Here is a 25,103-nt window from a genome sequence, read left to right as displayed (position 1 = left end):
GACTATTTTAAGCAAATACTTTGGTTTCAATTTTTTTTAGTAGAACAATTTAGTTGTTTCTTGATGACACATTCAAATAGAAAGACAAAGAGAACTTTAGTTGATAGAGATGAAAACAATCACATCCTCCTCCTACCTTCTTCACCAAACCCTTTTTTTCACTTTGTGGTCTTTCTTTACCTACCCCCATCAACAACACCAAGCCCACTAACGCCGTTTATTATCTCATCATTCACCAACTCCCACGTACCTAACGCCGTTTACTTATTTCCGTTGGTTCTCATTTCTCAAACCAACCAAACCTCTCCCTCTTATAAAATCCACTCTTCCTTCTCCATTTCTTCTTCAGCAGCTTCTTCTGCTTTCAATCACTCGCCGACGATTTTCTCACCGGAAAAATTAATCATTGCGGATACACAAACTATAATGGACCTTCTCTTGTTGGAGAAGTCTTTAATCGCCGTCTTCGTGGCGGTGGTTCTCGCCACGGTGATTTCTAAGCTCCGCGGCAAGAAATTGAAGCTACCTCCAGGTCCTATGCCGGTTCCGATCTTCGGAAACTGGCTTCAAGTCGGAGATGATCTTAACCACCGTAATCTCGTCGATTACGCTAAAAAATTCGGCGATCTCTTCCTCCTCAGGATGGGTCAGCGTAACCTAGTCGTCGTCTCTTCACCGGATCTAACCAAGGAAGTGCTCCACACACAAGGCGTTGAGTTTGGATCTAGAACGAGAAACGTCGTGTTCGACATTTTCACCGGGAAAGGTCAAGATATGGTTTTCACTGTTTACGGAGAGCATTGGAGGAAGATGAGAAGGATCATGACGGTTCCGTTCTTCACCAACAAAGTTGTTCAACAGAATCGTGAAGGTTGGGAATTTGAAGCTGCGAGTGTTGTTGAAGATGTGAAGAAGAATCCAGATTCTGCTACTAAAGGAATCGTGTTGAGGAAACGTTTGCAATTGATGATGTATAACAATATGTTCCGTATCATGTTCGATAGAAGATTTGAGAGTGAGGACGATCCTCTTTTCCTTAGGCTTAAGGCTTTGAATGGTGAGAGAAGTCGATTAGCTCAGAGCTTTGAGTACAACTATGGAGATTTCATTCCTATCCTTAGACCATTCCTTAGAGGTTATTTGAAGATTTGTCAAGATGTGAAGGATCGAAGAATCGCTCTTTTCAAGAAGTACTTCGTTGATGAGAGGAAGTGAGTTCGTTGTTGTTTCTATTTATGAGTTTGATTTTAGGGATTTTGGAAATTGACATTGGTGCATCAATTTTACAGGCAAATTGCGAGTTCTAAGCCTACAGGTAGTGAAGGATTGAAATGTGCCATTGATCATATCCTTGAAGCTGAACAGAAGGGAGAAATCAATGAGGACAACGTTCTTTACATCGTCGAGAACATCAACGTCGCTGGTAACTTCTATTTCTTACTTGTAGGATACGTAATCAATCCTTTAGACGTCTCTGCTTGCATAAGGAATTGGACATTAGTGTTTTATGTGAATCCTATGAATTTGGAATTGTTAACAATAATAGCAAATTAGGCTCATCTAGATTGTTTTTTGGTCTCCCCTGAAGAGGCTATGGGGATTTGTACAGTTTTGTGATGCTGATTTCTTGATTTCTGCTGAAACAGCGATTGAGACAACATTGTGGTCAATCGAATGGGGAATTGCGGAGCTAGTGAACCATCCTGAAATCCAGAGTAAGCTAAGGAATGAAATCGACACGGTTCTTGGACCTGGTGTGCAAGTGACTGAGCCTGAGCTTCACAAGCTTCCATACCTTCAAGCAGTGATCAAGGAGACACTTCGTCTAAGAATGGCGATTCCTCTCCTCGTGCCTCACATGAACCTCCACGACGCCAAGCTCGCTGGCTACGATATCCCAGCAGAAAGCAAAATCCTTGTCAATGCTTGGTGGCTAGCAAACAATCCCAACAGCTGGAAGAAACCTGAAGAGTTTAGACCAGAGAGGTTCTTTGAAGAAGAAGCGCACGTGGAAGCGAATGGTAATGACTTCAGGTTTGTGCCGTTTGGTGTTGGACGTAGAAGCTGTCCCGGGATTATATTAGCATTGCCCATTTTGGGAATCACCATTGGTAGGATGGTCCAAAACTTCGAGCTGCTTCCTCCTCCAGGACAGTCTAAAGTGGATACTAGTGAGAAAGGTGGACAATTCAGCTTGCACATCCTTAACCACTCCACAATCGTTATGAAACCAAGGAACTTTTAAATTTTCTGCAAAAAGAACAAAGAACAAAATGACTTTATATAATGATGTTTGTGAAATCTGTTGAATATTCCCATGTTTTGCTTTTGTGAGATGTTTTGTGTAAAATGTCTTTAAATGGCTCGTTCTATCGATTGCAATAATTAGTGGTGCCCATTGTTTTGAATGGACATTGATGTTATATCATTTCAAAATCTCATGATTGTTGGACTTGGAGTCTTGGACCATAGTTATTAATTTGGAGGTTTCTACTTTCTAGGTTCCAACGTTAATAATCCTGTTCAAACCAAATAAATTTGGGGAGGTGTTGAAAGATTATCCTAGGCCTGGGCATTCGGGTACCCGTTCGAGTTCGGTTCTTTTTTTTTTTCGGGTAGGGGGTCAAGATCCATTCGGGTATTCTAAAAATTCGGTTCGGGTTCGGTTCGGTTCGGATATTTTAATAAAAAAGAAAAATACCCGAAAATAACCAAAAATACCCGAAATATTTTCGGGTTCGGGTCGGGTTCGGGTTTTTAACTCATATATGCCCAAATCTAACCGAAATACCCGATTTCTCGAAAATACATTGGTTACTCTTTACCCAAATATAACCAAAAATATCTAAAATACCTAATATATTCGGATTTATGATTGTAATTTTAGGTATTTCGGATATTATAAATATAAATATAACTAATATTTTTAGGTGTATATTTGTATTCGGGTACATTCGGGTATTGGATTCGGTTCGGGTTCGGGTATATTCGGGTACATTCGGGTATTGGATTCGGTTCGGGTTCGGTTCGGGTTTTTTTCGGGTAGGAGGTTTTTCGGTTCGGGTATTCGGTTCCGGGTATTTTGCCCAGGCCTTATCCAATCAGTAAATTACAAATTCGACTATTTCCAGTACCGGGTATTTTGCCCAGGCTTATTTAGATATCAAGAATGGGCTTTATAAGGCCCATTGTTTTGTCATTGAATAATGTGCACTCGCAGAGATTACGCAGCGGGAATCAAAAAACACCAAATGCTCTCAAAAGAAATTTTCGAAATTTGAAAGACCGTTCGCTGGATTGTCTTTGACTTCTCCAGCTGCAAATTTGATCGAGGATCATCAGCTTCATCGTTGTGTAGCAGCAATTATTAGGTTCTCGTAATCGTTTCTTTGCTCCGAGCTTCGTTTTGGAGACGCGATTCAGATACTGTCGAAGCTTCTCGAATTTTCTAAGTATATCTCTTTCTCTTCTCTCGAATCTGTATGTTTTTTAGGGATCTCGTAGAAATTTTTCCTAGATTCGTTTGGATCTGATCGGAAATTTTGGATTAGGATTGTTAATGAATCGCAACCTAGTTATGGAATCATTGGGTCGAATTGTTCGTGGTGACGTTGAAATTCTAATTTCGAGATCTTTGTGCAGTTTGCAAACCCTAAGAACCGGCATTGCCAAGAATGCTGCAATGGATGGGAGGATCGAGGCGGAAAGTGGCCGCTGTGAGTGACTTTTGCTTCTTCCTTTTAGTGATGTTTGGGATACAGATTCAGAGATCCATTATAATCTGTGAAGATAAAGCTGGGTGTTGGGATACTAGCTTATTTTTCTTTTAATTTGTTTTAATTCTGACTTGTTATTGTTTTCTGGGCAACTTTTGGGGCATTCAGTCACACACGTCAGTGAAGAAGAGGTGTGTAAGCTCTTTCTTATTCTGTCAATGAGATGTTTGTCAGCATACGCTTCTCACTAAGACATCTAGTGCTCACATATTAAATTCCATCTTTGTTGAATCTGAAGGCAAAAGCAATACTTTGAGCAGAGGAGACAGCAACAGCATCAGCTCACAGTTGGGTCTGAGAGCTGTACTAATGATATAAACAATAGTAACCAACACTCAAGAGAACACCAATCTCTGGATATTCTCAATTTGCTGAACTTGTCAACCGCTACTCCTGAATGCAAACTTTCTTGTCCAGAAAATGGTAAGTATATGCTTGTTATGACTTCCAGCAGTCGTTCTGAGTCATAATTGGAGTCAGTTTATGGACCATTTATTTGCTTTATCGCTCAGACAACATGACATATAATTCCACTTTGCTTTCTTCTTGTTTGTGTCGCTTGTTAACGGAAAAAGGAATGCAAGATCTGGATGCTGATTTCTACAGCCTTAAGGACAACATTTCCGGAGTAGGTAAGGTCTCAAAACTCATGATCTACGAATCTGGTCCTCTTCTGCTCATGTTGTATGTGATGATGCAGGAAGTTCATTTAACCATATAGCAGAACCTACTTCCTCTAAGAGGTAAAGTCAGTTTTCTTTGTTTTGCTCTCACATAAGGCCACTGCACATGTTTTCTTTCTCAGCATGTATATCATCTTGGTTATCTTGCTAATAGAACTGCACATTTCATAGAAATTTTGATGCTTTACTGTATTACAGGACTTTGTTTAGTCTCCCTGACAACCAGACAAATGACTTCAAGAAAGCAAACACTGACAACCAGACAAATGATTTCAAGAAAGCAAACACCACAGCAGATCTGATGGATGGCACAGAGCGGAGTAAGTAACCACTATAACTTTAGTATTGAGTTAATATCTAGAAACTAGAAAGGTTCACTTTAGTTTTTTTTTCATTCTGGTTTGACTTCGCAATCACTTTTAGCTGCATGCTTATCAGAATGTAAGCCATCTGTAAGTCTCAAATTTTAAGTTGATATGGACATTATATATTTTTCAGAGTTATCTGTCTTTGATTTGGTTGGTGATGATCATACAACAACCAACCTGGAAGAATGTTCTCCGTCTGAGGCCCACATGGCCTTTTCAGTTGAAGGTATAGGTCTTAGAGATCACAGAGTGGTGGATATTTTTAACTTTCCATGTATCCCTAGAACATGATCAGTCTTTTAGACAAGATATCCTACTGTGCCTTTCTCGTGTGACTCTTACTTTCTCCTTTCAGGATTAGGTAAAATAAACACGGAAACTCCAGTTAATTCTCCACAACCATCAGACAGGTGATTAGTATTCACGAGGAAATTGTTTTTTCTTGGCATTTGTTTGCATTTTGTTTGTTTTTCCTTTTATTTATTTATACTGTTTTCTCTTACATTAGCAGTAATATGTAACCACTTAGGATATAAATCAGTGATTTTATGTAACTTGTGATGTGAAAGAACCTTTGTGTACCGGTGCTCCTCTCCATGGATGGTAAATGGTCAACCAAATACATCACATGTCAGGGAAAGGCTCAACGACTTTGAGAACGAAGTGGTAACGAAGTCTCGTCATCTTATCTTTTAGCTGTCTTCCATTCATTTCTAACTTTTTCCTGACCCTATATTTTCATCTTCCTCTTACAGGACACAATAATTGAAAGTAGCAAAATCTTCCAAGATGACAGCCGTTATAGGTCTCCAATTGGCATACATGCTAAAGATGGGGGCAGAAAGCAAAAACTGCAGACTTTCAGTGATCACTTGCACAAACAATATAGCGACTCAAGAAGTAACTTCTGCGACGTTGCAGATTTCAACAACAGCAGGTTCTCTGATGACGAATGGAATGGTAATGTCTTATGCAAAAGGTTTATTTTCTTTTCATTCACAACTCACCATCTATGCAACCTAGGCTACCACCCTCTGAAATTTATGGAAAATGACTTGATCAAAGTAGCATGTCACTTCTTAGTGAATATTCCTAGTATAAAATGTAATGAACACAATTTCATGTGGTGTGACATGATCTATAGGGAATCTTTTCTGATATAAGATATGTGCACCTGTTTCTTTCTTTCCCTGCAAGATCAAATAAAAAATGTGTGAATTTGATTTCTTCTCCTTCCTTCACCAGCTAAGTCCGCCTTTCTTGATGACGGGGAAGATAGTTTTTACTGGAAGGGCGAACAGCCATGCCAAAAGGAAAGTTTGAACCCTGATTTCCTGAAATATGGTAAGGATTACACTGAGAGTCGCTCTTCTTCAGAACACCATAGGAAAAAGAAGAGGTGCTCTTCAAAATCTCTCATTTCGTCAGTTTATGATGGTGATATTGTGCAGTTTGACATTAAAAGTCTTGTGTGTTTTAGGGATTACCTGGAAACGACCTGGAGGTCCAACATTAGAGGTGGGTTTAGTTCAACTAAATTAGGAATAACAGCTACTGCCTACCTGCATATATTCTGTTATCAAAGAACTTTCATTTGACCTGTTAGTTGTATTCATAAAATAACTAATCTAAGCGTATGTCTTTTGGAAGTTCATTGACTCATTGTTTCATATCATTGATTGGAAGTTATAAATCCTATCTCTTTAGTTTACTTCACCTTCTTTCAGTATTGCTTAGTTTCCTCTATTGTTGGTGTTTGAAGTTGGAGAAATATTTAATCTTCGTATTTGTTGGAATTACTGGGTTTAGGCCTATTTATTTGCTACTTGGTTTTTTTCTGCATTTCAGATTCACCAACTCGAAGATCACATCTTTTAGAAAGGAATATCGACCATCCAAGTTTCGCTAAGCCAGCGTAAGTCAATTCCTTAAAGTGCATCAAGCCATTTTTGAAGTCATGCTGATTGAACTTTTAAAAAATAACATCTAGTTATTTCAGAACCTCCGACTTTGATTTTAACAATGTATTTGACCAACCGGTTTGGTCATCCATTGTACCTGAGGAAGATAAAGACAGCCATAGTTTGCGTAGGTATGTATCTGCGATATTTTTGTTTCTGATTGGGTTTCATATGTTTTATATAGAATGAACTGCAATCCTGACACTACTCACTATTCTTAACAGCGAAGAATCTTGCTCGTCTAGTGCAGGTATTGATTTTTCTGAAGATTTCTTGTGAATCACATGCTAAGATTTTGCAAACATTTGTTTCTTCCTAAGTATTGAACCATCACTCCCCCTAAATCTTGTCAGTTTGGACCAATGAAACCCACAATTCACAGTTTGAGACCAACACAAGACAAAGAAAAAGGGAAACTAATTCGTTTCGCAACCTTGGAGACAAGTATTATCTGAATAATAACCTTTTCCAAGAATCATGGGAAGACTGGGATGTGGATGATCAACATATGAAGAGACAAGTTGGGTCTGGAAAGCAGGTCAGACTATCAAACCCAGGAAAGTTAAAATCTACCAGTCAGAGAGAAGGTGGTCTAGACGAGTCTTACAATTGGTTTGCTGAAGGATTTTCATCTGCAGGCATAAACTCAGGTTTGTCTCTCTTTTTGATATTTCTGAAACATCTTCAGTGGCTTGTCTATCATCCTGTCCAAAGCCACGGTGCAGAGATCTTATATCTAGAACCATAGAATATATTTGGATCAGACCTAAACATAATCATTACCTTGGTGATCTCTCACATGTAAATTCCTGCCTTAACTTCTGTCACAGATATTACAAGTGAGAGGGACAAGCCATATCCTTTCCTTAACGCTGAGATTGGTAGCTCGCACTGGCGTTCATCTCGTGCCCCTGATTCTATTCCGGAAACATGGGTTCCCAAGTTTTCAGTAGGAGGCACCGGAGATGATGATGATGAAGACGACTATGTAAACTGTTTATCAGCAAACCATAAATCTAAACTAGCAGGAGGCACATGCGGTTTTGAGAATGACACGTTATCAGAGAACGATAATGAGCAAAGCAGAGAAGTAAATCACCCAAAAATCCAGGGAGATGAGACCTCATCATCCGTTGCTAAGAGCCTCTCAGACGAAAATGAGTATGTACGGTGAACATTGTCACATACTTCTTTCTGTTCTTCACTAATATCTCTTACAATATGTTACTCTGACACAAAAATTACTAATTGTTGTTAGATATAACCCCAACAAGGAGGTCATGCAAGCTCGTCACCAAGTAAACAGAGGTAAATTGAATTCTTTTTGCTAGGATAATTTGTTTATTACCAGTATTATTTCAATAAGCTAACATATGAATCTTGAGATAGAATCAGGAGAAAAGACAAGTAGAGACTCGCTCCAACAAATGATAATGCTGGAAAGACGCACACTTCAGCTCGTTTGTTTTAACAAGACATTGCTCCTTGACTCCTTAAAAACTTAGGTAAGAATTCATATCCATATCTTGTGTCTTTAGTCCAAGTACCAAATCTGAATTCCAAATTTCATATGTTTCTTGAGCATAAGGAAATAAGTGCCATTTTTGGTATATCTTTCATTGAGCATGCACTAGGTTGTCCATATAGCGTTTGTACCTATCTTTACATGCAACCGTGTTTGTCACTTACCCACGTTCTGTCTTTACTATTTGAGACGTTTTTGTAAGTCTATACTTCATGAAGGCAAATATAATCACGTAAAACATGTTTTTGACCAAATTTAGGTAGACATGGTTTTGCTGCACAATGAGTTGTTTTTTTTTCTTCTTTTTTTTTGTCCTTTTTAAAGATTCCAAATTCATTCCTATGACATTAAAACTTGCCGTTGATTTCTTTTCTTTGTTATATTAACGAGAGCATTTATGGATAACAAAAACATATGACATAGTTTTACTCCCATATTGTACTTTTCCTTTAGAAATGTTGCATACTTTATTGTTTTTTATACTTTAATTATATGAGGGGTAATGAGATTCCATGATATTAGTATTGTAATTATATTTTTTATGAATAAGATAAACAAAAAAATGTCTATTGCAAGCTGGGAACGTGAGCCCCAGTTACAGCTGTGTGTGTATCAGGCATTATTGCAGTTTCTATCAGTTGATTCTGTTTCTTACATGCCGTCCTAAAAAGTCCTTTGCATGTTAATTACTTAAAAAATATCCTAACTAAATTGTTAATTTCAAAGTGTACATATATATTAGAAAATAACATGGTTATGATAAATAAACTCAGCCGGTGAATCAGTTAGTCATCATCATTACATAAATAAATAAACAAAATTCTTCAAGATCACGAGTTTGAATATTGCAGATTATGCTTTGGTTAAAAAAGAAAAGAAAAAGGCGAATCAAGAATACTGCGGCTCTTTGTTTCTCATGTGTAGTACGAGATTGATGATAAGCTCCGCTTAATCATAAATTCATAATATCAAATTTACTTGATCATTATATCGTATCTGTAATTCAAACTAATCATTGGATTGGATGTAAAAGTCTAGATTCTTCAAAGTATATATTTTCCATAATTATGCTGATTTATCTTTTTTTGTGAATTATCCGAATGTATTTAAAAACCTATAATGATCATGATCATATTCTTCTCGGTACCAGTGAAATGTCATTTGGGGAATTATATGGTTCATACGTGCTTTGAATTTTATAGTTGAATTTCAATTTCAGTTTTATAATCCAGTTGTAATTGTATAGAGATGCCAATCTAATCTAGTGGTTCGGACTATGCAAGTCAGTTTCATGACTTAATTATGGGGGGAAATAAAACTATTTAATAAAAGGATAAGGGCAAAGTGGCCCTGAGTTGATTATCTCTTCTGCATGGTAAAATCAAGATAGTTTCCATGTATAAAAATATGAAAAAATCTTTGGCAAAAAAATAAAAAAAGAAGGAAAAATCCGAAAAGGGATAATGTCTATATATTTTGCTGTCAAACAAGAAAATTCCATAAGTGTATAATGAAAACGAGGAAAATAGAATACTCGTTCAGACGCGACATTTTTCACTGAGTTAAAGTTAGAAGTTTCCTCGTTCCAACAGTAGCCAAATTACTCAATACAAGCCTATAAGGTCAAAAAGGGAGTGAAAAACGTAAGAACTTAATAGTAACTTAGTAAGGTCGAAATACATCTTAAAAAAAAAAACTTTTTTCTCTCTCAAAAGAGTGAAAAGCAACTCCTTCATTTCAAGCTGCCGTTGCCGTTCCGGTGACGGCCACCCTCTTTTCTCTCCGATGGGGAAGTCCCGTCGCTCCCCTCCAAAGGGTCCGCCTCCTAAGCTCCCTTCCTCAAAGCCCCCAGCTTCTCAGCCCCCCGTTCTCCCTGTTTCTATCTCTCCTCCGCCTCCGCCTCCCCCTCCGTCCTCTCCTGCTGCTTCCGCCTCTAAGGAGAGTTCTCCTTTGCCGGTGAACCCTCACGCACCAGCACCTCTCGCTCCAGTCGTCGGTCTCTCTACCTTGGGAACCGCAACCCAGACCAGCGGGAAACCTCTCTCAGATCTGCCGAAAACTGATCCTGGATCTACTTCACAGATTCACGATTCTGCTAACTCCTCTCTCGGAGGGACAGCTCAAACCCCATCCAAACCTTCCTGGGTGGATACGGTTAAAGGCCCTTCGGGGAATATGTCAAGAAAAGGAGATCCTTTCACCCTTGAATCTGGAGAGCTTTGTGTCAAGATCCCCAATGAAGTCATCACTCGCAACCAAAAACGATGGGACGCCTTCATCATTGGCCAATTCCACGGAAACCTTCCTTCTCCAGGAGCTCTCCACGCCATCCTTAATGGTATTTGGAGCAATCGATACCGAGATATCTCCATCTCAAGGCTTGGAGTTTGAACGGTACTTATCAAAATCCCTAATGCTGCCACTCGCCAGAGGGTTCTAAGTCAAGGACTTTGGCACATTGAAGGCCAAACAATGTTTGTAGCTAATTGGGAACCTGGCCTAAACCCAACAATGCTGAGCTCACTGAAGCCCCTGTTTGGTTGGAGTTTCGCGGCGTCCCGCCACACTTCTTCTCTGAAGAAGGGTTTGAGCATATTGCAGGAATGCTTGGTCAACCAGTTTACTGCCACCCCTCCACAATCAATATGATAAACCTAGAGGTTGGTAAGGTCCTTACCATAATTAATCCCTCTGTAGCTCTCCCAGAAGAAGTTAACGTCCAATTCGCCACAGGAGAAATCCATAGAGTTGGTGTCTCTAGCCCGTGGCTCCCTCCAATTTGTTCCCACTGTGAGGAGGTGGGACATAGTATCAAACGATGCCCAACGGCCCTGATAACATGTCTAGACTGCAACTCAACTGCAACTCGACTGCTCATGCCTCCGACTCCTGTCCGAGAGTTAAGAAAGAGTTGGCCAAGGACCAGGAGCCCCGAAAAGAACCGGTTTCAAAGAAGAAGAAGAAGAAAATTCGATCCTAAGTACCAGCAACTAAATGGATTGAGAAGCTTGATAACATGAAGAAGAAGTCTCACTCATCAAAGGGTGATGGCAAAAGTTTGAAGATCCATGTTGCTATGGGCTCTCTTTCAAAGGAAACTCAAAACGTCAAAGTCAACCATAAGTCAAAGAGAAGCTCAGTAGCTAAAGATCTTAAGGGGAAAGGGATAGCAGGAAGAGCTTCCTCCTCCTCCTCTGAATCTGCTTCCGGTTCAGAAACTCCGGTTGAGTCATCTTCTTCGAGTAGTTCAAGCGAAGAGGAATTCAGTGAAGAAGAAGTAGAAATTCCATTTTCTAAAGTCATCTCTAAGAAAGAAAGGAGGCAGCTCCAGAACTCTGTGGGACAGGGTTCCAAGTCTAAAAATCATTAGTAATGATAGACAGCTTTTGTTGGAACATAAGGGGATTAAACCACTCTCTCAAGCGTAGAAGTCTAAAGAAGTGGATAAGGCATTTTCGGCCTACTTTTGGTAGTTTAATTGAGACGAAAGTGAAGTTGCACAAGTCTCAAAAGTACATAAATTCAACTTTTCCAGGATGGAATTTTGTGGGGAACTATGAATTCGCTGAGTTAGAGAGGATTTGGGTGGTGTGGGACCAGTCGGTACGGCTTTCCATTCATTCAAAGTCAAGTCAAATGATCACTTGTATAGTGCATCTACCAAACTCCGGTAAAGAAGTTGTTATCTCTTATATTTATGCTGTTAACTGCAAGTATGGAAGACAAAATCTTTGGGAAGAAATTGAAGGGTTGGCTAGTTATCCAATTATCTCTTCCAAGCCTTGGGTTGCAATGGGAGACTTTAATCAGATAATGCACCCGTCTGAAAATTCAACAGGAGGCACCAGGATCTCTAAAGGTATGTTTGAGTTTAGACAGTGCGCCTTGAATGCCGGCTTGTCTGATCTTTCTTTCAGAGGGAGTAACTACACTTGGTGGAACAAGAGAGAGGCTACTCCTATTGCTAAAAAACTGGACAGAGTCATGGTAAACGACAACTGGCTTATAGAATTTCCATTGGCTTATGCCACTTTCGGGGACCCTGATGTTTCGGATCATTGTCCTGGCTGCTTAGTGATGGGTAATTCTGTTTCCTCGAAAAAGCCGTTTATGGTCTCTCACTTTCTTATGCAGCATCGAGATTTTATTCCAAGGGTTTCTGAGTTTTGGAAGGATACTTTTGTTGATGGGACAGCAATGTTTTGCTTCTCGAAAAAGCTTAAGCTCTTAAAAGGAGTCATAAAGGATATGAACAAGGAACACTTCTTAGACTTAGAAAATAGAGTGAAAGAGGCTCATTCAAAACTAACCCAATCTCAGTCCAATCTTCTTGCTAATCCCTCTCCAATTCTGGCTGAACTGGAGAAAAAAGCTCATAAAGACTGGTTAACTCTGGCTATGGCTGAAGAGAAGTTTCTCTTTCAAAGGTCAAGGGTCAAATGGGTTGATAGTGGTGACTGTAACTCCTCCTATTTTCACAGAATGGTCAGCACAAGACGGGCTATTAACCAGATTCACTATCTTGATGATGATGAAGGTTTGAGAATTGAAGATAAAGCTGCTGTTCAAGATCACTGTGTGGATTACTTTTCCAATCTCCTTTGTACCGCCTCTACTTCCCTCTTTGCTGATGATAAATCTCTCATTAGCTCCCTTACTCCTTTTAGATGTGATTCTGCAACAAAAGAGGCACTTCAGGCTGTTATCTCTGATGCTGAAATTAAAAAAGAAGTCTTTTCCCTCCCTCGGAACAAATCCCCAGGCCCAGATGGGTACACGGGTGAGTTCTTCAGAGCTACTTGGGATATTATTGGTGATGATCTAATTAGAGCTGTTAAGGAATTCTTCTCCTCTGGTCAGATCCTGAAGCAGTGGAATGCTACTGCAATCACTTTAATTCCTAAGAGAGTTGGCGCTGACAAGATTGGTGAATTCCGCCCTATCTCATGTTGTAATGCAGTGTATAAAATTGTCTCCAAGATTTTGGCCAGAAGATTGCAGTCTCTGTTGCCTTCTATGATTAGCAACTTCCAGTCCGCATTTGTTCAAGGAAGGCTGTTGGTTGAGAATGTTCTTCTAGCTACAGAGATGGTCCAAGGGTTTAATAGAGGTTCTGCTTCTGCTCGAGGTTTCCTCAAAGTTGATCTCCGCAAAGCTTTTGACTCAGTGAATTGGGAGTTTATTCTCCATATCCTTGAAGTTTCAGACTTTCCCCCCGTGTTTTGTAATTGGATCAGACTCTGCATGACCACTACATCCTTCTCCATTAAAAGTAATGGTGAATTGTGTGGCTTCTTCAAGGGAAAGAGAGATCTTCGGCAAAGAGACCCTATCTCCCCACCTCTTTTTGTTATGGCTATGGAAGTATTCTCAAATCTCCTCATCTCCAAGTTAAACCAGGGAAGGATAGGGTATCACCCGCTGGGTATTCTTCCAAAGATCACTCATCTGGCCTTCGCTGAGGATATTATGCTTTTCTTTGATGGGAAAGCTGCTTCTCTACAGGAAATTAGTCTTACTCTGGACTCCTTTCAAACCTTGTCTGGGCTGCGTATGAACAAGGATAAAACCGATCTGTTTTACACAGGGGTTGATCAAACAGAGGATGATTCCTTGGACAGCCTTGGTTTCAACCATGGAATTCTCCCTATCAGGTACCTAGGTCTTCCTCTCCTGCATAGAAAGCTCCGCAAGTCTGACTACTCCTCTTTAATTGATCAAGTAGCAGCTAGATTCAACTGTTGGGCAGTCAAATGCCTCTCTTTTGCTGGGAGGCTGCAGCTAATCTCGTCTGTTATCTATGGTCTCATCAATTTCTGGATGTCAGCTTTCGCTCTTCCCAAAGTTTGCTTGAAGCATCTGGAAAAACTGTGTAATGGTTTTCTCTGGTCTGGAGATATTACTAAGCGTACCGCTGCTAAGGTAGCTTGGGACAAGGTTTGCTTGCCTAAATCTGAAGGTGGTTTAGGTCTTCGAAACCTTCTCGTGTGGAATAAAGTGTTGAACCTGAAGCTTGTCTGGTTATTATTCTCGAGTAGCGGTTCCCTGTGGGTTGCATGGATGAAGGAGCATAACCTTAAAAGGTCAAATTATTGGTATGCAGAGCCTCAGGCAAACTCAAGTTGGGTCTGGAAATTCTTATTATCACTGAGACCTTTGGCCAAAGATCTCATTAGTAGCAATCTTGGCGATGGTCTTACCATCAGTTTTTGGTATGAAAAGTGGTCCTCCCATGGTATTCTTCTCGAGTTCATTGGCAGCACATGCCCTTCCTCTATGGGTATCCCGCTCAAGGCAACCGTCGCTGAAGCTTTTAATATTCGGGATTGGAGGCTTCCCTCAAGACAATCTCGCAACCCGAACATCTCTACCCTTAGAAACAGCTTGCTGTCTGTCCAGCCTCCTTCTCTCTCAAGGGGTCCTGACTCTTTCAATTGGGAAGCGAGAAATCGAACTTCTCTCACCTTCTCTACTAAGTTAACTTGGCATCAATTGCGTCCTTCTGAGAGTTCAAAGTTCTAGGAGAAGGCGGTCTGGTTTAAGAACTCAGTCCCTAAGCATGCTTTTACCTTTTGGACTGCTAACATGGATAGACTTCCTGTTAAATCAAGGCTTCGGAATTGGGGAATGCAGATCTCTCCTATTTGTGTTCTCTGCAACTCCCAAGAGGAAAACAGGGACCACTTACTCCTTCACTGCTCTTTCACTGAAGAGATATTTGGCATCGCATTCTGCATCGTCTTGGTCAGCATCCTTGCATCTTTGTGGACTGGTCTACTCTTATATCTTGGCTTCTGTCCAAAACCCAAAGGCTCTCAAACACTCTTAAGCGCCTCACTGTTCAAGCTGTTGCTTTTCACATTTGGAAGGAACGCAACATTAGGGTCCACGACAACATTTCTTCAACTTCAGACTCTGTTTTCTCTCAAATTGATAGGACCATCAGAGACATCCTCTTAGCTCGCAGACACCGCAAAGGTTGCAGCCGCCTGCTCTCTCATTGGTTCACCCATGGCTAGTTTCCCTAAGTTTCTCTGTCTCTTAGTGTGTAATTTCTCCTTTAACTTTTTAATTTTTTTTGGTCAAAGTAGCTAATGCCCCAATGCTCTTGTAATCTACACTGTTCCTTTTGGCAGAGCCGGCCCTAGCCACAAGCTATGGAGGCATGTGCTTGTGGCCCCAGATGTAGTTATTAATATATCGGCCCTCCTTTTTCTAAAATTCTCTTATAGCTCAACTGGTTAAATGCTGGCCAGAAAGAAGTGCAAGGTTGAGGGTTCAAGTCTCACACTTGAAGTAATGCTTTAACAATTTTTTTGAGAAGAAATTAAGTCTCTCTTTTTTTCTAAGCTTGTGGCCTTCAAAATGTTAGAGCCGGCTCTGCCTTTTGGTAATAGATATTCACATTTTATCAAAAAAAAAAAACTTAGTAAGCTCGTTGATAGTAGAAGATTCCACCCAAAAGAGCGATTTCAAAAAGATATCCTATCATTTTAGTTAGATTTAAAATTTGAGTTAATGGGAAATACGAAGTGAGTAGAGCATGCATGCATGAGCAAGAGTTAGAGCATATAGATGATATATTCTTCGGTTGTAACGTGTTATTTGACGGAAAATCACATGCATAATAAAAAAAAAAATCATGTTATTTAATCGTGTGAACACTATTATAATACTGTATGTTTATCATGCGCATGGTCTCCAACTCTCCATAGAGAGCAGGTTATGTTGAAATGTAGCAAAATGGCACAGAAAAAACATGATATACAAAATCAATATTAACAACAGATCTTTCAAAATATTTTGTGTTAATTTTTGCAAATTTTCTTTTTGCCCATGGTATTTTCATCGGTGGAAGAAATGTTTTTTCACTTTATGCCAGTATAATTTTTAAGTTTATATTCCACCAAAATTTTGTTTGCATATTCTCTATAAATTTTGTATTAGATTTATAAAAATATATATTCTACCATATATAAGGCTATATATTTAATATGAATCGTCGCTCATTTAGCGGTCTCAACCCACAGATACAGAGGATGACAGATAGACTATATATAGCAGATACATGTATGATGTATGCGATCAAAAATTTCTATTCTAGTTTCTTATTAGATAAGTACAATATGTGTAATATTATTTTCTTTTCTTAGGATAATATTTTAAACTTTTACAAACTTAAATTAAAACGATTTTTTTTTTTTTTTTTCATATTTTATACAACAATGAACAAACAAATTGTAATCTAGTCTTTAAGAATTTGATTGTGTCTTGGTTATGAGTGCATGGAGATAAATTTTCATTAAATGTATATGCAAATTTTGAATAGAGAAGTAAAAAAGTTTCCAACGAATCACATTCCTAATGGACTCAAAATATTTGAGTCGATTACAAAGAACAAACACACATACAATGATACAAATTTTGATTTCTTAGAGTAGTTGACAATTCAAAATCACAAACCAAGAAAGTCAAAAGAGAAAAGAAGAACCTCAAGCCTTTTGTGTGCATGTGTTAGTGTCATGCATGCAATCTATATATTTATGATTTACAAAAAATAAAACATACATGTTTCTAATTGATAATTATTTATAGAAATATGAATATCCCCAACTGTACAAAGTAAAATACCTAAAAAATAGTTGAATACATATAACCAAATATTAAAATTACGTCATCATACTATTTTTTTCCAAAATATATGATTCCTACCAACCCTAATTTCATGTCTATATAATACCAAAAACACAAAAGAAAAAAAAGTCTTTCACTTTGTGTCTCTTCTAAATCTCTGCGAGTTTTCTCTTACTTTTGAGTTTTCAAGTCTTCAAGTGTCGTGCATGCATTTTATGCGTTTCGTTCTCTTGCATGCTCTCTTTCTCTTTCTCTCTCTATCTCACCCATAAAAGTTTTAATTTTCACATCGAAAAATTAAAACAAACTAAAAAAAAATCACCAAAAAAAAAAAACCTCGTTGCCTTCTTCTTCTCGCCGTTACAGTCCTCTTCTTTCTTCAATTCGCCGTCAAAATCTTCTCTTTCTCTTCCCGCCGGTCCTTCTCCAATCCTCTGATCTCTACACGCGACTTTGATTTTGACCAACGTCGATGCATGTTCATGACTAGTCTCTTCTCTTCAATTTCATCAATTCACGTCGATTTCATCTCCGATTCGTGGTTCTAGCTCTTCCTGTGGTGTTAGGGTTTTAAGATTTTTGAATTGGGGATTCGAAAATCTAGGTGGGTTTGTGATGTTTGAAGTCAAAATGGTGTCAAAGATGTGCATGAACGCTTCATGTGGTACGACTTCTACTGTTGAATGGAAGAAAGGTTGGCCTCTTCGATCTGGTCTTCTCGCTGATCTCTGTTATCGTTGCGGGTATCTCTCAATCTCTCTAATTTCGTATTCAATACACCAAATTTGTTCGATTCTTGACTAAAGTCTCGATCTTTTCGTGACCCTGTTCTTATCTTCTTGATTCTCTGTTCTTTACTCTGTTCTGGTTTTTTTGACTACGTAGATGGTTTCTTAGTGCCAATCTTGACTCTTTTAATCTATAAATAGGAAAAAAATTATGTGAATTTGGTACATAAAAGGAAAAAAATCGATGTTTTGATTGGTCGTTGTAATGATTGTGTTATAGATCTGCGTATGAGAGTTCTCTTTTCTGTGAACAATTCCATAAGGACCAATCTGGTTGGAGGGAATGCTATTTGTGTAACAAGGTGCGTTTTTGAAACTATATGAATATGCTTTACTATATATAGTTTAGTGGTGATGTTTTGTTGTGCTGATTGAGATTCTGTAATGACAGAGACTACATTGTGGATGCATTGCTTCTAAGGTAACGATTGAGCTTATGGACTATGGTGGTGTTGGTTGTAGTACTTGTACTTGCTGCCATCAACTCAATTTGGTGAGTTTTGACTAGACTTGGTTCACTTGGGTTCCGCCGTTTCGAGTAGATATGTTCAAGTTGTTGTTCTAATGATTCGGTTCACGTTTACTCTCTTTGCAGAACACGAGGGGTGAGAATCCAGGTGTTTTTAGCAGATTGCCAATGAAACCGTTAGCTGATAGACAACATGTAAATGGCGAAAGCGGAATGAATATTGACGGAGGAAGAAACGAAGCTGGTCTCTTTTCTCAGCCACTAGTCATGGGCGGAGATAAAAGGGAAGAGTTCATGCCTCACCGTGGGTTTGGTCAGCTAATGAATTCAGAAAATACCACCACCGGGTATAGGCTGGATGCTGCTGGGGAAATGCATGAATCATCACCTTCACAGCCATCTTTAAACATGGGTTTGGCTGTAAATCCATTTAGCCCATCTTTTGCAACCGAGGGTCTCGAGGGAAAGAAACACATCGGTGCTTCTCAGCCCAACATGGTCCATGGCTCTGCCTCTAATATACTGCAAAAACCATCAAAACCTGCTATTTCAACTCCTCCTGTGGCTAGTAAATCCGCTCAGGCGCGGATTGGAAGACCTCCTGTCGAAGGGCGAGGGAAAGGCCACTTACTTCCTCGGTATTGGCCAAAATATACAGATAAAGAGGTTCAGCAGATCTCGGGAAAGTATCCTTTGTTTACTCCTTCTTTGCTTCAAGTATTTTATTCTGTAAATGCTTTTGGTGACTCCATGTTTATCTTAACAATCATAGCTTGAATTTAAACATTGTACCTCTTTTTGAGAAAACTCTTAGTGCCAGTGATGCTGGTCGCATTGGTCGTCTAGTTCTTCCCAAAGCCTGTGCAGAGGTAACTTTCCCATTTCTATGGTGTCCTTGAAATATTTTGGAGAGTTATGACTGAAGTCTGCATCGGTATGTAGGCATATTTTCCTCCGATTAGTCAATCGGAAGGCATTCCTCTGAAAATCCAAGATGTGAGGGGTAAGGAGTGGACGTTCCAGTTCAGATATTGGCCCAATAACAACAGTAGAATGTATGTTTTAGAAGGGGTCACTCCATGCATACAGTCCATGATGCTACAGGCTGGTGATACAGGTACTTATATTATAGTTCATGTTTTAGCTAAAGCTTCAAGCATATGCTGGTATTAACATCAAATCTTCATGAACCATTTTCTAAAACTATTGTTGGTTTTCTCATCGTGTGGCTTTCTCTTTCACCTGGACAGTAACTTTCAGTCGGGTTGATCCTGGTGGAAAACTAATCATGGGTTCCAGAAAGGCAGCTAATGCTGGAGACATGCAGGTTGGGTTTCTATGAACTGGTTTCTGCAGGAATGTGCTGGCTTTTATTTTCTGCTTAGCTTCATTCTTATCCGGTTCCAATATATATAAACAGGGTTGTGGTCTCACCAATGGAACTTCAACCGAGGACACATCATCGTCTGGTGTTACAGAAAACCCACCCTCCATAAATGGGTCATCGTGTCCCTCACTAATACCGCAAGAATTGAACGGTATGCCTGAAAATTTGAGCTCACAGAAGAGTGAGACTAACGGGGGCAGGATAGGTGATGATCCTGCACGAGTTAAAGAGAAGAAGAGAACTCGAACCATTGGGGCAAAAAATAAGAGACTTCTTTTGCATAGTGAAGAATCTATGGAGCTGAGACTCACCTGGGAGGAAGCTCAGGACTTGCTTCGTCCCTCTCCTAGTGCAAAGCCTACCATCGTCGTCATTGAGGAGAAAGAAATTGAAGAATATGACGTAAGTGGTGGATCTTGTAATGTTTTTTTTCAAGCAATGGGTTGCATGTGATTACCCTTGTTTGGATCCCTAGTTAAGTCATATTTCATGTTAATGTTATCCACAGGAACCTCCTGTCTTTGGAAAGAGGACTATAGTCACTACAAGACCTTCAGGGTAAGTTCTTACTTTCTTCAGGGCAACATATCTTCTCCTATGGTTTACTTCAATACTTGCACTTGGTGCTTATCTCCAGCTTGCAAATGATTCACTAACAAATTTTTTTGTGGTCCAGTGAACAGGAACGATGGGCAACTTGCGATGACTGCTCTAAATGGAGAAGGTTACCTGTAGACGCTCTTCTTCCCTTTAAATGGACATGTATAGACAATGTTTGGGACGTGAGCAGGTAACAACTTTCACTAGTTTTTTTAATCTCGTCAAGCGATGATCATTTTAGAATTTGCGTTTTTTTCCCCCTTGGGGTCCTGTCGCTGTAATTAATAATATATTTATTGATAGGTGTTCATGTTCTGCACCGGAGGAGAGTCTGAAGGAACTTGAGAATGTTCTTAAAGTAGGAAGAGGTATGAAATATATTATACCCTGGCCTCTCATGGTGCCTTCTCATTAGCTTGTTGCATTATAGTGAGAGACTGCTTCCAAGTGGTTGTAGTGTGAGCATTTTATAATTGGGCGTTCGGATAAAACATTCAGGATATGTAGCTGTTATTTGTGCTTGTTGCGCCTTCCTTATGTTGGAATTTTATCAAAATATGGATTGTTGCTTGGTATCCTGCAAATTTGTTTCTTAACGCAGCTTACCTTTCATATACTCAGCTTAGAAAATCTCAAGTCTCAAGACACTAACTGTGTGTGTATTTATGTAGAGTACAAGAAGAGAAGAACTGGGGAAAGCCAGGCAGCAAAAAGTCAGCAAGAACCGTGTGGTTTGGATGCACTGGCGAGTGCAGCAGTCTTAGGAGACACAATAGGCGAGCCAGAGGTTGCCACCACGACCAGACATCCAAGGCACAGGGCTGGATGCTCTTGCATCGTGTGCATTCAGCCACCAAGTGGGAAAGGTAGACACAAGCCTACATGTGGGTGCACTGTGTGTAGCACCGTGAAGAGAAGGTTCAAAACGCTTATGATGAGGAGGAAGAAGAAGCAGTTGGAGCGCGATGTAACAGCAGCAGAAGATAAGAAGAAGAAGGACATGGAACTGGCTGAGTCTGATAAGAGTAAGGAGGAGAAGGAAGTGAACACAGCGAGGATAGATCTGAACAGTGATCCATACAACAAAGAAGATGCTGAAGCTGTGGCGGTGGAGAAAGAAGAGAGTCGAAAAAGAGCAATAGGACAGTGTTCGGGCGTGGTGGCTCAAGGCGCTGGTGATGTATTAGGAGTTACGGAGTTAGAAGGAGAGGCTAAGAAAGTTGGTGAAGAGCCGAGAGTTTCAAGCTAATATGGAAGGAGAAAAACGAAAAGCTAAAGTCATAGCCAGTTTTATTAATATGTTGAGACCAAGAGTAGGAGGAGAAGAAGAGAGAGAAAGAGAGGTACAGTTTTGTGTTTGATTCTGTCATAGTTGTAGGAAAAATAAGTTTCTGGTTCAAAACAGCGACAATGTCCCATCTTTTGTTTTTTTTTTTTGTTTTTGTTTTTGTATTTTTATGGTATTGTGTTGAGTTTTTTTAGTATGTCTCCATTAATCTAGGTTTTGTGTAGAAGTCAAATGGAGTTTGTGCTTGGTGACGAAACAGTTGAGTTGATTTTTTTAATATTGATTTCAACCAAATGCATAGTAGGTTTATTTTTAAAGGTTTTTCTTAGAACATCTCCATTGGTTTCTCATTGAAAAAATTTCCTAATAAAAAATTCTAAAAAATAAAAAAAGCAAGAAAGAGAAATGAGAGAGGGTCTCATTTGAGAGACTTTGAGAAACTCATATAACATTTGTCTTCATATATTTAGTTCAATTTTATTTTATAAGTAAAAAAATTATTATGCAATTAAATTATATACTAAAAAGATTATTATTTTATGTTTAATTGACTTAAGAGAGTATCTTGTAATTTGTATAAGGTTTTTAATTAAAAAGTTAAATCATATACCAGAAAAAATTGGATTGAACTAAGTTTGTGAATGGTACTTTACTCTTGTTTTTCATCTATTACGGATGGGATAGAGATATGTTTGTACAAGATCTAAGAGCTAAGCGAAGAATTGACCAATGTTTGAGCAAAACATATAGATCAAGACATGTTTACACCATTTTTCACAATTGTAAGCTTTAGATATCTCTTCTATTTTCTATAATGTTTTTTTGGATTTTTTTAATTCTCTAATGTGTGTTTTTCTAAGCTGAGTGTGATCGTCGAACTCAATCCTGATACTACATCAGAACGGATTGTCTTCATTGTGTTTGTCAACATATCTCACAAGACATCTTGAGTTAATAGTTTTTTTTCGCCAGCTTCTTGTATTGTGCTCGATTCGCCAAGAGTTTTACTTAAATCATGTTTTGATCTCACACACTCTTCAAAGAAATCTGATTTCAAAGAGTCCATCTAGTCTCTCATTAGGTAAGATTTCATTTCTTTGTTTTTGCCTAACAACTTTGCATTGCTAGCTTTTCATTTTATAACCTTGTTTTATCATTGTAGGTGTCAATTTAATCCGCAGGAATGAGTTTATAATTACGGTCATTACTGTGACCACCTTTGAATATTTGAAAGAAATAGAAACACTCGCCTATGACATTCAAATTTTCAAAAAATTTACATAGGCAGATTTAGGCCTGGACAAAATACCCGGAACCGAATACCCGAACCGAAAAACCCGAAAAAATATTCGAACCGAATCCGAACCGATTTTTAAAAATACCCGAATGGATCCTAGACCTCCTACCCGAAAAAAACCCGAACCGAACCCGAACCGAATCCAATACCCGTGGGTACCCGAATACAAATATACACCTAAAAATATTAGTTATATTTATACTTATAATATCCGAAATACCTAAAATTATAATCATAAATCCGAATATACTAGGTATTTTTGAGTAATTCGGATACATTTGGATATATTTGGTTAAAAAGTAACTAATGATGTAGTTTTTTTGGGTAATTTTGATATTTTTAAATATTTTTGGTTATATTTGGGCAAAAAATAAGCAATGTATTTTTGAGAATTCGGGTATTTCACTTTTAAAGGCCCATCATCATTAACTCAAAATGAATTCAGGTTTAAATTTTGAACATTTTCTATTTGTATTTTCTCATGTGCTTGCTTTTTTCTTTCCATTACATTTTGGCTCTGTTTTAATATTAATTACATATAGGACCCAATTAAACGTATGGTGAATCTCTTGGAATTTACAAAAATAGTCATCTTCTCTTTTCAAACTCACAGATTCTCTGAATCTCTCTTCTCCTCCATTAGAACTTGTCTGATTCTCTCCATTTTCCTCTCCTGACTTTCCGTGAAACTATTTGCTTATCTTCATCGATTAGATCTAGGGTTTATTGCTTCTGGATTCTCATAAATCTTCCTAGTTTCTCCATTGGTGCAGTTCAGCTTCTCCTGCTTCGAATTCTCTCACATTTTCGTAAATGAGGTTTCTTTTTTACCCGGGTTGCTCCTATTTCTTCGTTTTGATTGGCTATGTTTGAATCATCTATGTTAATTTTGGTGGTTTATCTTTAGATCATTGTAGATCGCGTGATTGAAGAAGAGAGCAAATATGAGCGAGAGCCACAAGTTCCAGCTTGGAACAATCGGCGCTTTGAGTTTATCCGTTGTATCCTCTGTTTCGATCGTGATCTGTAACAAGGCCCTTATTAGCACTCTTGGTTTCACATTTGGTAAGCTTCTACTTTCACAATGTTCATCTTCATGGTTCGTAGTTTCGAGCATGCTTATTTTTACGCCTAATGAGGAATGATTTTAGGCGTAAGTTGAGGAATTTGTTAGGTTGATTGACTTGAGATTAGGTGTCTACTAATTCTGGTTTGATTCCACAATGGCAACTATTCTAGTGGCTTTGAGTGATACTTTTTTCGTTTGTGTGTCCCGGAAATAAGGAAACTTTTTGCTTCTTTATTGATGGATTACTACTTTAGTTCCTTCTTTGCCATGGGAGAACTCCATTCATGATAACAGTTTATGCATTGAATCTCTTAGTCTGTGTGTAATCATTGTTACTTTTTATTCAACTTACTACAGCAACCACTTTGACAAGCTGGCATCTTTTGGTCACATTTTGTTCACTTCATGTGGCATTATGGATGAAGTTTTTTGAGCACCAGCCTTTTGATCCACGAGCTGTCTTGGGATTTGGTGTATTAAATGGTATATCCATTGGATTACTGAATCTCAGCTTGGGTTTTAATTCTGTTGGTTTTTACCAGGTATTTAGCCTATTTGCTGTTCCAGCTGCTGCTGAATGTTAGTGATATCATGTTAATAACCTCATTGTTCTAAACATATCTTCTCTTCCCTCGATATCAGATGACAAAACTAGCAATCATCCCCTGTACTGTTGTCTTAGAGACCATCTTCTTCAGAAAGAAGTTCAGGTTAGCTCAGATATAGTCCTAAGTAGTACATTTTTCTTTTCCTTTTCACGTGTATGATCTTGGTAGTCTTGGAGATTGCTGTATTATGATTTGGTTTAGGACTTGCTCTAAGTAGTACATCTGTCTTCGTCTTCCAATATTTTATTTTGGTTTACTGTGAAATCGTTTAGCAACTTAGAAACTTTCTTACCCCTTTCAGTCAGTAATTCTTCTTCACAAAGTTTCATGGTCCATACTTCTATTAGTTCGCCAAATGATTTTCTGGCCAAAAGGTCTAATGATCTTCTTTATTTCATATGCAGTCGAAAAATCCAGTTTTCATTAGTCATCCTTCTCCTTGGTGTTGGAATTGCAACCGTAACAGATCTTCAGCTTAATATGCTGGGTTCTGTCTTGTCGCTGCTGGCTGTTATCACAACTTGTGTTGCCCAAATTGTATCCTATGCTTATATTATCTTTCCCTTTCCTATATGTTATTAGCCAGAGGTTCATCTAAATAGTAAGTAGTCTTTGTTTGAGGCATTGCTGTTATCTTAACTATACACAGA

At 38.7% G+C, this 25,103-nt stretch overlaps 4 protein-coding genes across 10 annotated transcripts in view; all 4 read left to right on the top strand.

Annotated features, from left to right (window-relative positions):
* Positions 1 to 340: 340 nt before the first annotated feature.
* LOC9317181 (trans-cinnamate 4-monooxygenase) lies at positions 341 to 2,428 on the top strand. Its single transcript, XM_021027395.1, has 3 exons — positions 341 to 1,211; positions 1,290 to 1,423; positions 1,647 to 2,428. The coding sequence occupies exons 1-3, from the start codon at positions 427 to 429 to the stop codon at positions 2,243 to 2,245; spliced, it is 1,518 nt and encodes a 505-aa protein (XP_020883054.1). The 5' UTR covers positions 341 to 426; the 3' UTR covers positions 2,246 to 2,428.
* Positions 2,429 to 3,211: 783 nt separating this feature from the next.
* Positions 3,212 to 9,387, top strand: LOC9317180. Of its 6 annotated transcripts, none has more exons than XM_021027390.1 (21): positions 3,212 to 3,452; positions 3,643 to 3,716; positions 3,885 to 3,907; positions 4,015 to 4,199; positions 4,352 to 4,408; positions 4,477 to 4,519; positions 4,658 to 4,779; positions 4,958 to 5,053; positions 5,183 to 5,237; positions 5,397 to 5,493; positions 5,583 to 5,787; positions 6,073 to 6,226; positions 6,308 to 6,345; positions 6,676 to 6,742; positions 6,818 to 6,919; positions 7,013 to 7,038; positions 7,142 to 7,438; positions 7,619 to 7,949; positions 8,047 to 8,096; positions 8,184 to 8,293; positions 9,165 to 9,387. In XM_021027390.1, the coding sequence occupies exons 2-20, from the start codon at positions 3,675 to 3,677 to the stop codon at positions 8,291 to 8,293; spliced, it is 2,100 nt and encodes a 699-aa protein (XP_020883049.1). In that variant the 5' UTR covers positions 3,212 to 3,452; positions 3,643 to 3,674; the 3' UTR covers positions 9,165 to 9,387. The 6 variants fall into 6 exon arrangements, with proteins under 6 accessions (XP_020883049.1, XP_020883053.1, XP_020883051.1 ...); XM_021027392.1 differs by having other exon boundaries at positions 3,213 to 3,452; positions 4,670 to 4,779; positions 8,178 to 8,293; XM_021027391.1 differs by having other exon boundaries at positions 3,213 to 3,452; positions 6,827 to 6,919; positions 8,178 to 8,293.
* A 7,656-nt stretch (positions 9,388 to 17,043) lies between these two features.
* On the top strand, positions 17,044 to 21,773 carry LOC9317179 (B3 domain-containing transcription repressor VAL1). Its single transcript, XM_002881066.2, has 12 exons — positions 17,044 to 17,690; positions 17,956 to 18,037; positions 18,127 to 18,228; positions 18,331 to 18,890; positions 18,977 to 19,073; positions 19,147 to 19,321; positions 19,455 to 19,531; positions 19,625 to 19,993; positions 20,100 to 20,149; positions 20,268 to 20,381; positions 20,495 to 20,559; positions 20,863 to 21,773. The coding sequence occupies exons 1-12, from the start codon at positions 17,563 to 17,565 to the stop codon at positions 21,438 to 21,440; spliced, it is 2,397 nt and encodes a 798-aa protein (XP_002881112.1). The 5' UTR covers positions 17,044 to 17,562; the 3' UTR covers positions 21,441 to 21,773.
* Positions 21,774 to 23,351: 1,578 nt separating this feature from the next.
* Positions 23,352 to 25,103, top strand: part of LOC9315333 (UDP-xylose transporter 2) — a 2,763-nt gene continuing 1,011 nt past the window's right edge. Inside the window, exons 1-6 of one of the 2 annotated variants that reach the window (XM_002881065.2) lie at positions 23,352 to 23,594; positions 23,684 to 23,841; positions 24,203 to 24,387; positions 24,488 to 24,555; positions 24,858 to 24,990; position 25,103. The exon at position 25,103 is cut by the window's right edge and continues 161 nt beyond it. In XM_002881065.2, the coding sequence (XP_002881111.1) occupies positions 23,721 to 23,841; positions 24,203 to 24,387; positions 24,488 to 24,555; positions 24,858 to 24,990; position 25,103 (508 nt within the window). In that variant the 5' untranslated portion in view covers positions 23,352 to 23,594; positions 23,684 to 23,720. Of the gene's footprint in view, positions 23,612 to 23,683; positions 23,842 to 24,202; positions 24,388 to 24,487; positions 24,556 to 24,857; positions 24,991 to 25,102 lie in introns of both variants that reach the window. The other variant, XM_021029921.1, reaches the window with a different exon arrangement.

Source organism: Arabidopsis lyrata (genome assembly GCF_000004255.2).
Source record: "Arabidopsis lyrata subsp. lyrata unplaced genomic scaffold ARALYscaffold_4, whole genome shotgun sequence".
Classification (NCBI taxonomy): Eukaryota; Viridiplantae; Streptophyta; class Magnoliopsida; order Brassicales; family Brassicaceae; genus Arabidopsis; species Arabidopsis lyrata.
This window is presented reverse-complemented; position numbering and strand designations above follow the sequence as displayed.

Coding starts and splice junctions, on each gene's coding strand:
- LOC9317181 (XM_021027395.1), top strand. CDS start 427: ATGGACCTTCTCTTGTTGGAGAAGTCTTTAATCGCCGTCTTCGTGGCG. Junction 1,212..1,289: donor TACTTCGTTGATGAGAGGAA/GTGAGTTCGTTG, acceptor TCAATTTTACAG/GCAAATTGCGAGTTCTAAGC. Junction 1,424..1,646: donor CGAGAACATCAACGTCGCTG/GTAACTTCTATT, acceptor CTGCTGAAACAG/CGATTGAGACAACATTGTGG.
- LOC9317180 (XM_021027389.1), top strand. CDS start 3,675: ATGCTGCAATGGATGGGAGGATCGAGGCGGAAAGTGGCCGCT. Junction 4,780..4,957: donor GATGGATGGCACAGAGCGGA/GTAAGTAACCAC, acceptor TATATTTTTCAG/AGTTATCTGTCTTTGATTTG. Junction 6,920..7,012: donor GACAGCCATAGTTTGCGTAG/GTATGTATCTGC, acceptor TATTCTTAACAG/CGAAGAATCTTGCTCGTCTA.
- LOC9317179 (XM_002881066.2), top strand. CDS start 17,563: ATGTTTGAAGTCAAAATGGTGTCAAAGATGTGCATGAACGCTTCATGT. Junction 17,691..17,955: donor GATCTCTGTTATCGTTGCGG/GTATCTCTCAAT, acceptor ATTGTGTTATAG/ATCTGCGTATGAGAGTTCTC. Junction 19,322..19,454: donor GCTACAGGCTGGTGATACAG/GTACTTATATTA, acceptor TCACCTGGACAG/TAACTTTCAGTCGGGTTGAT.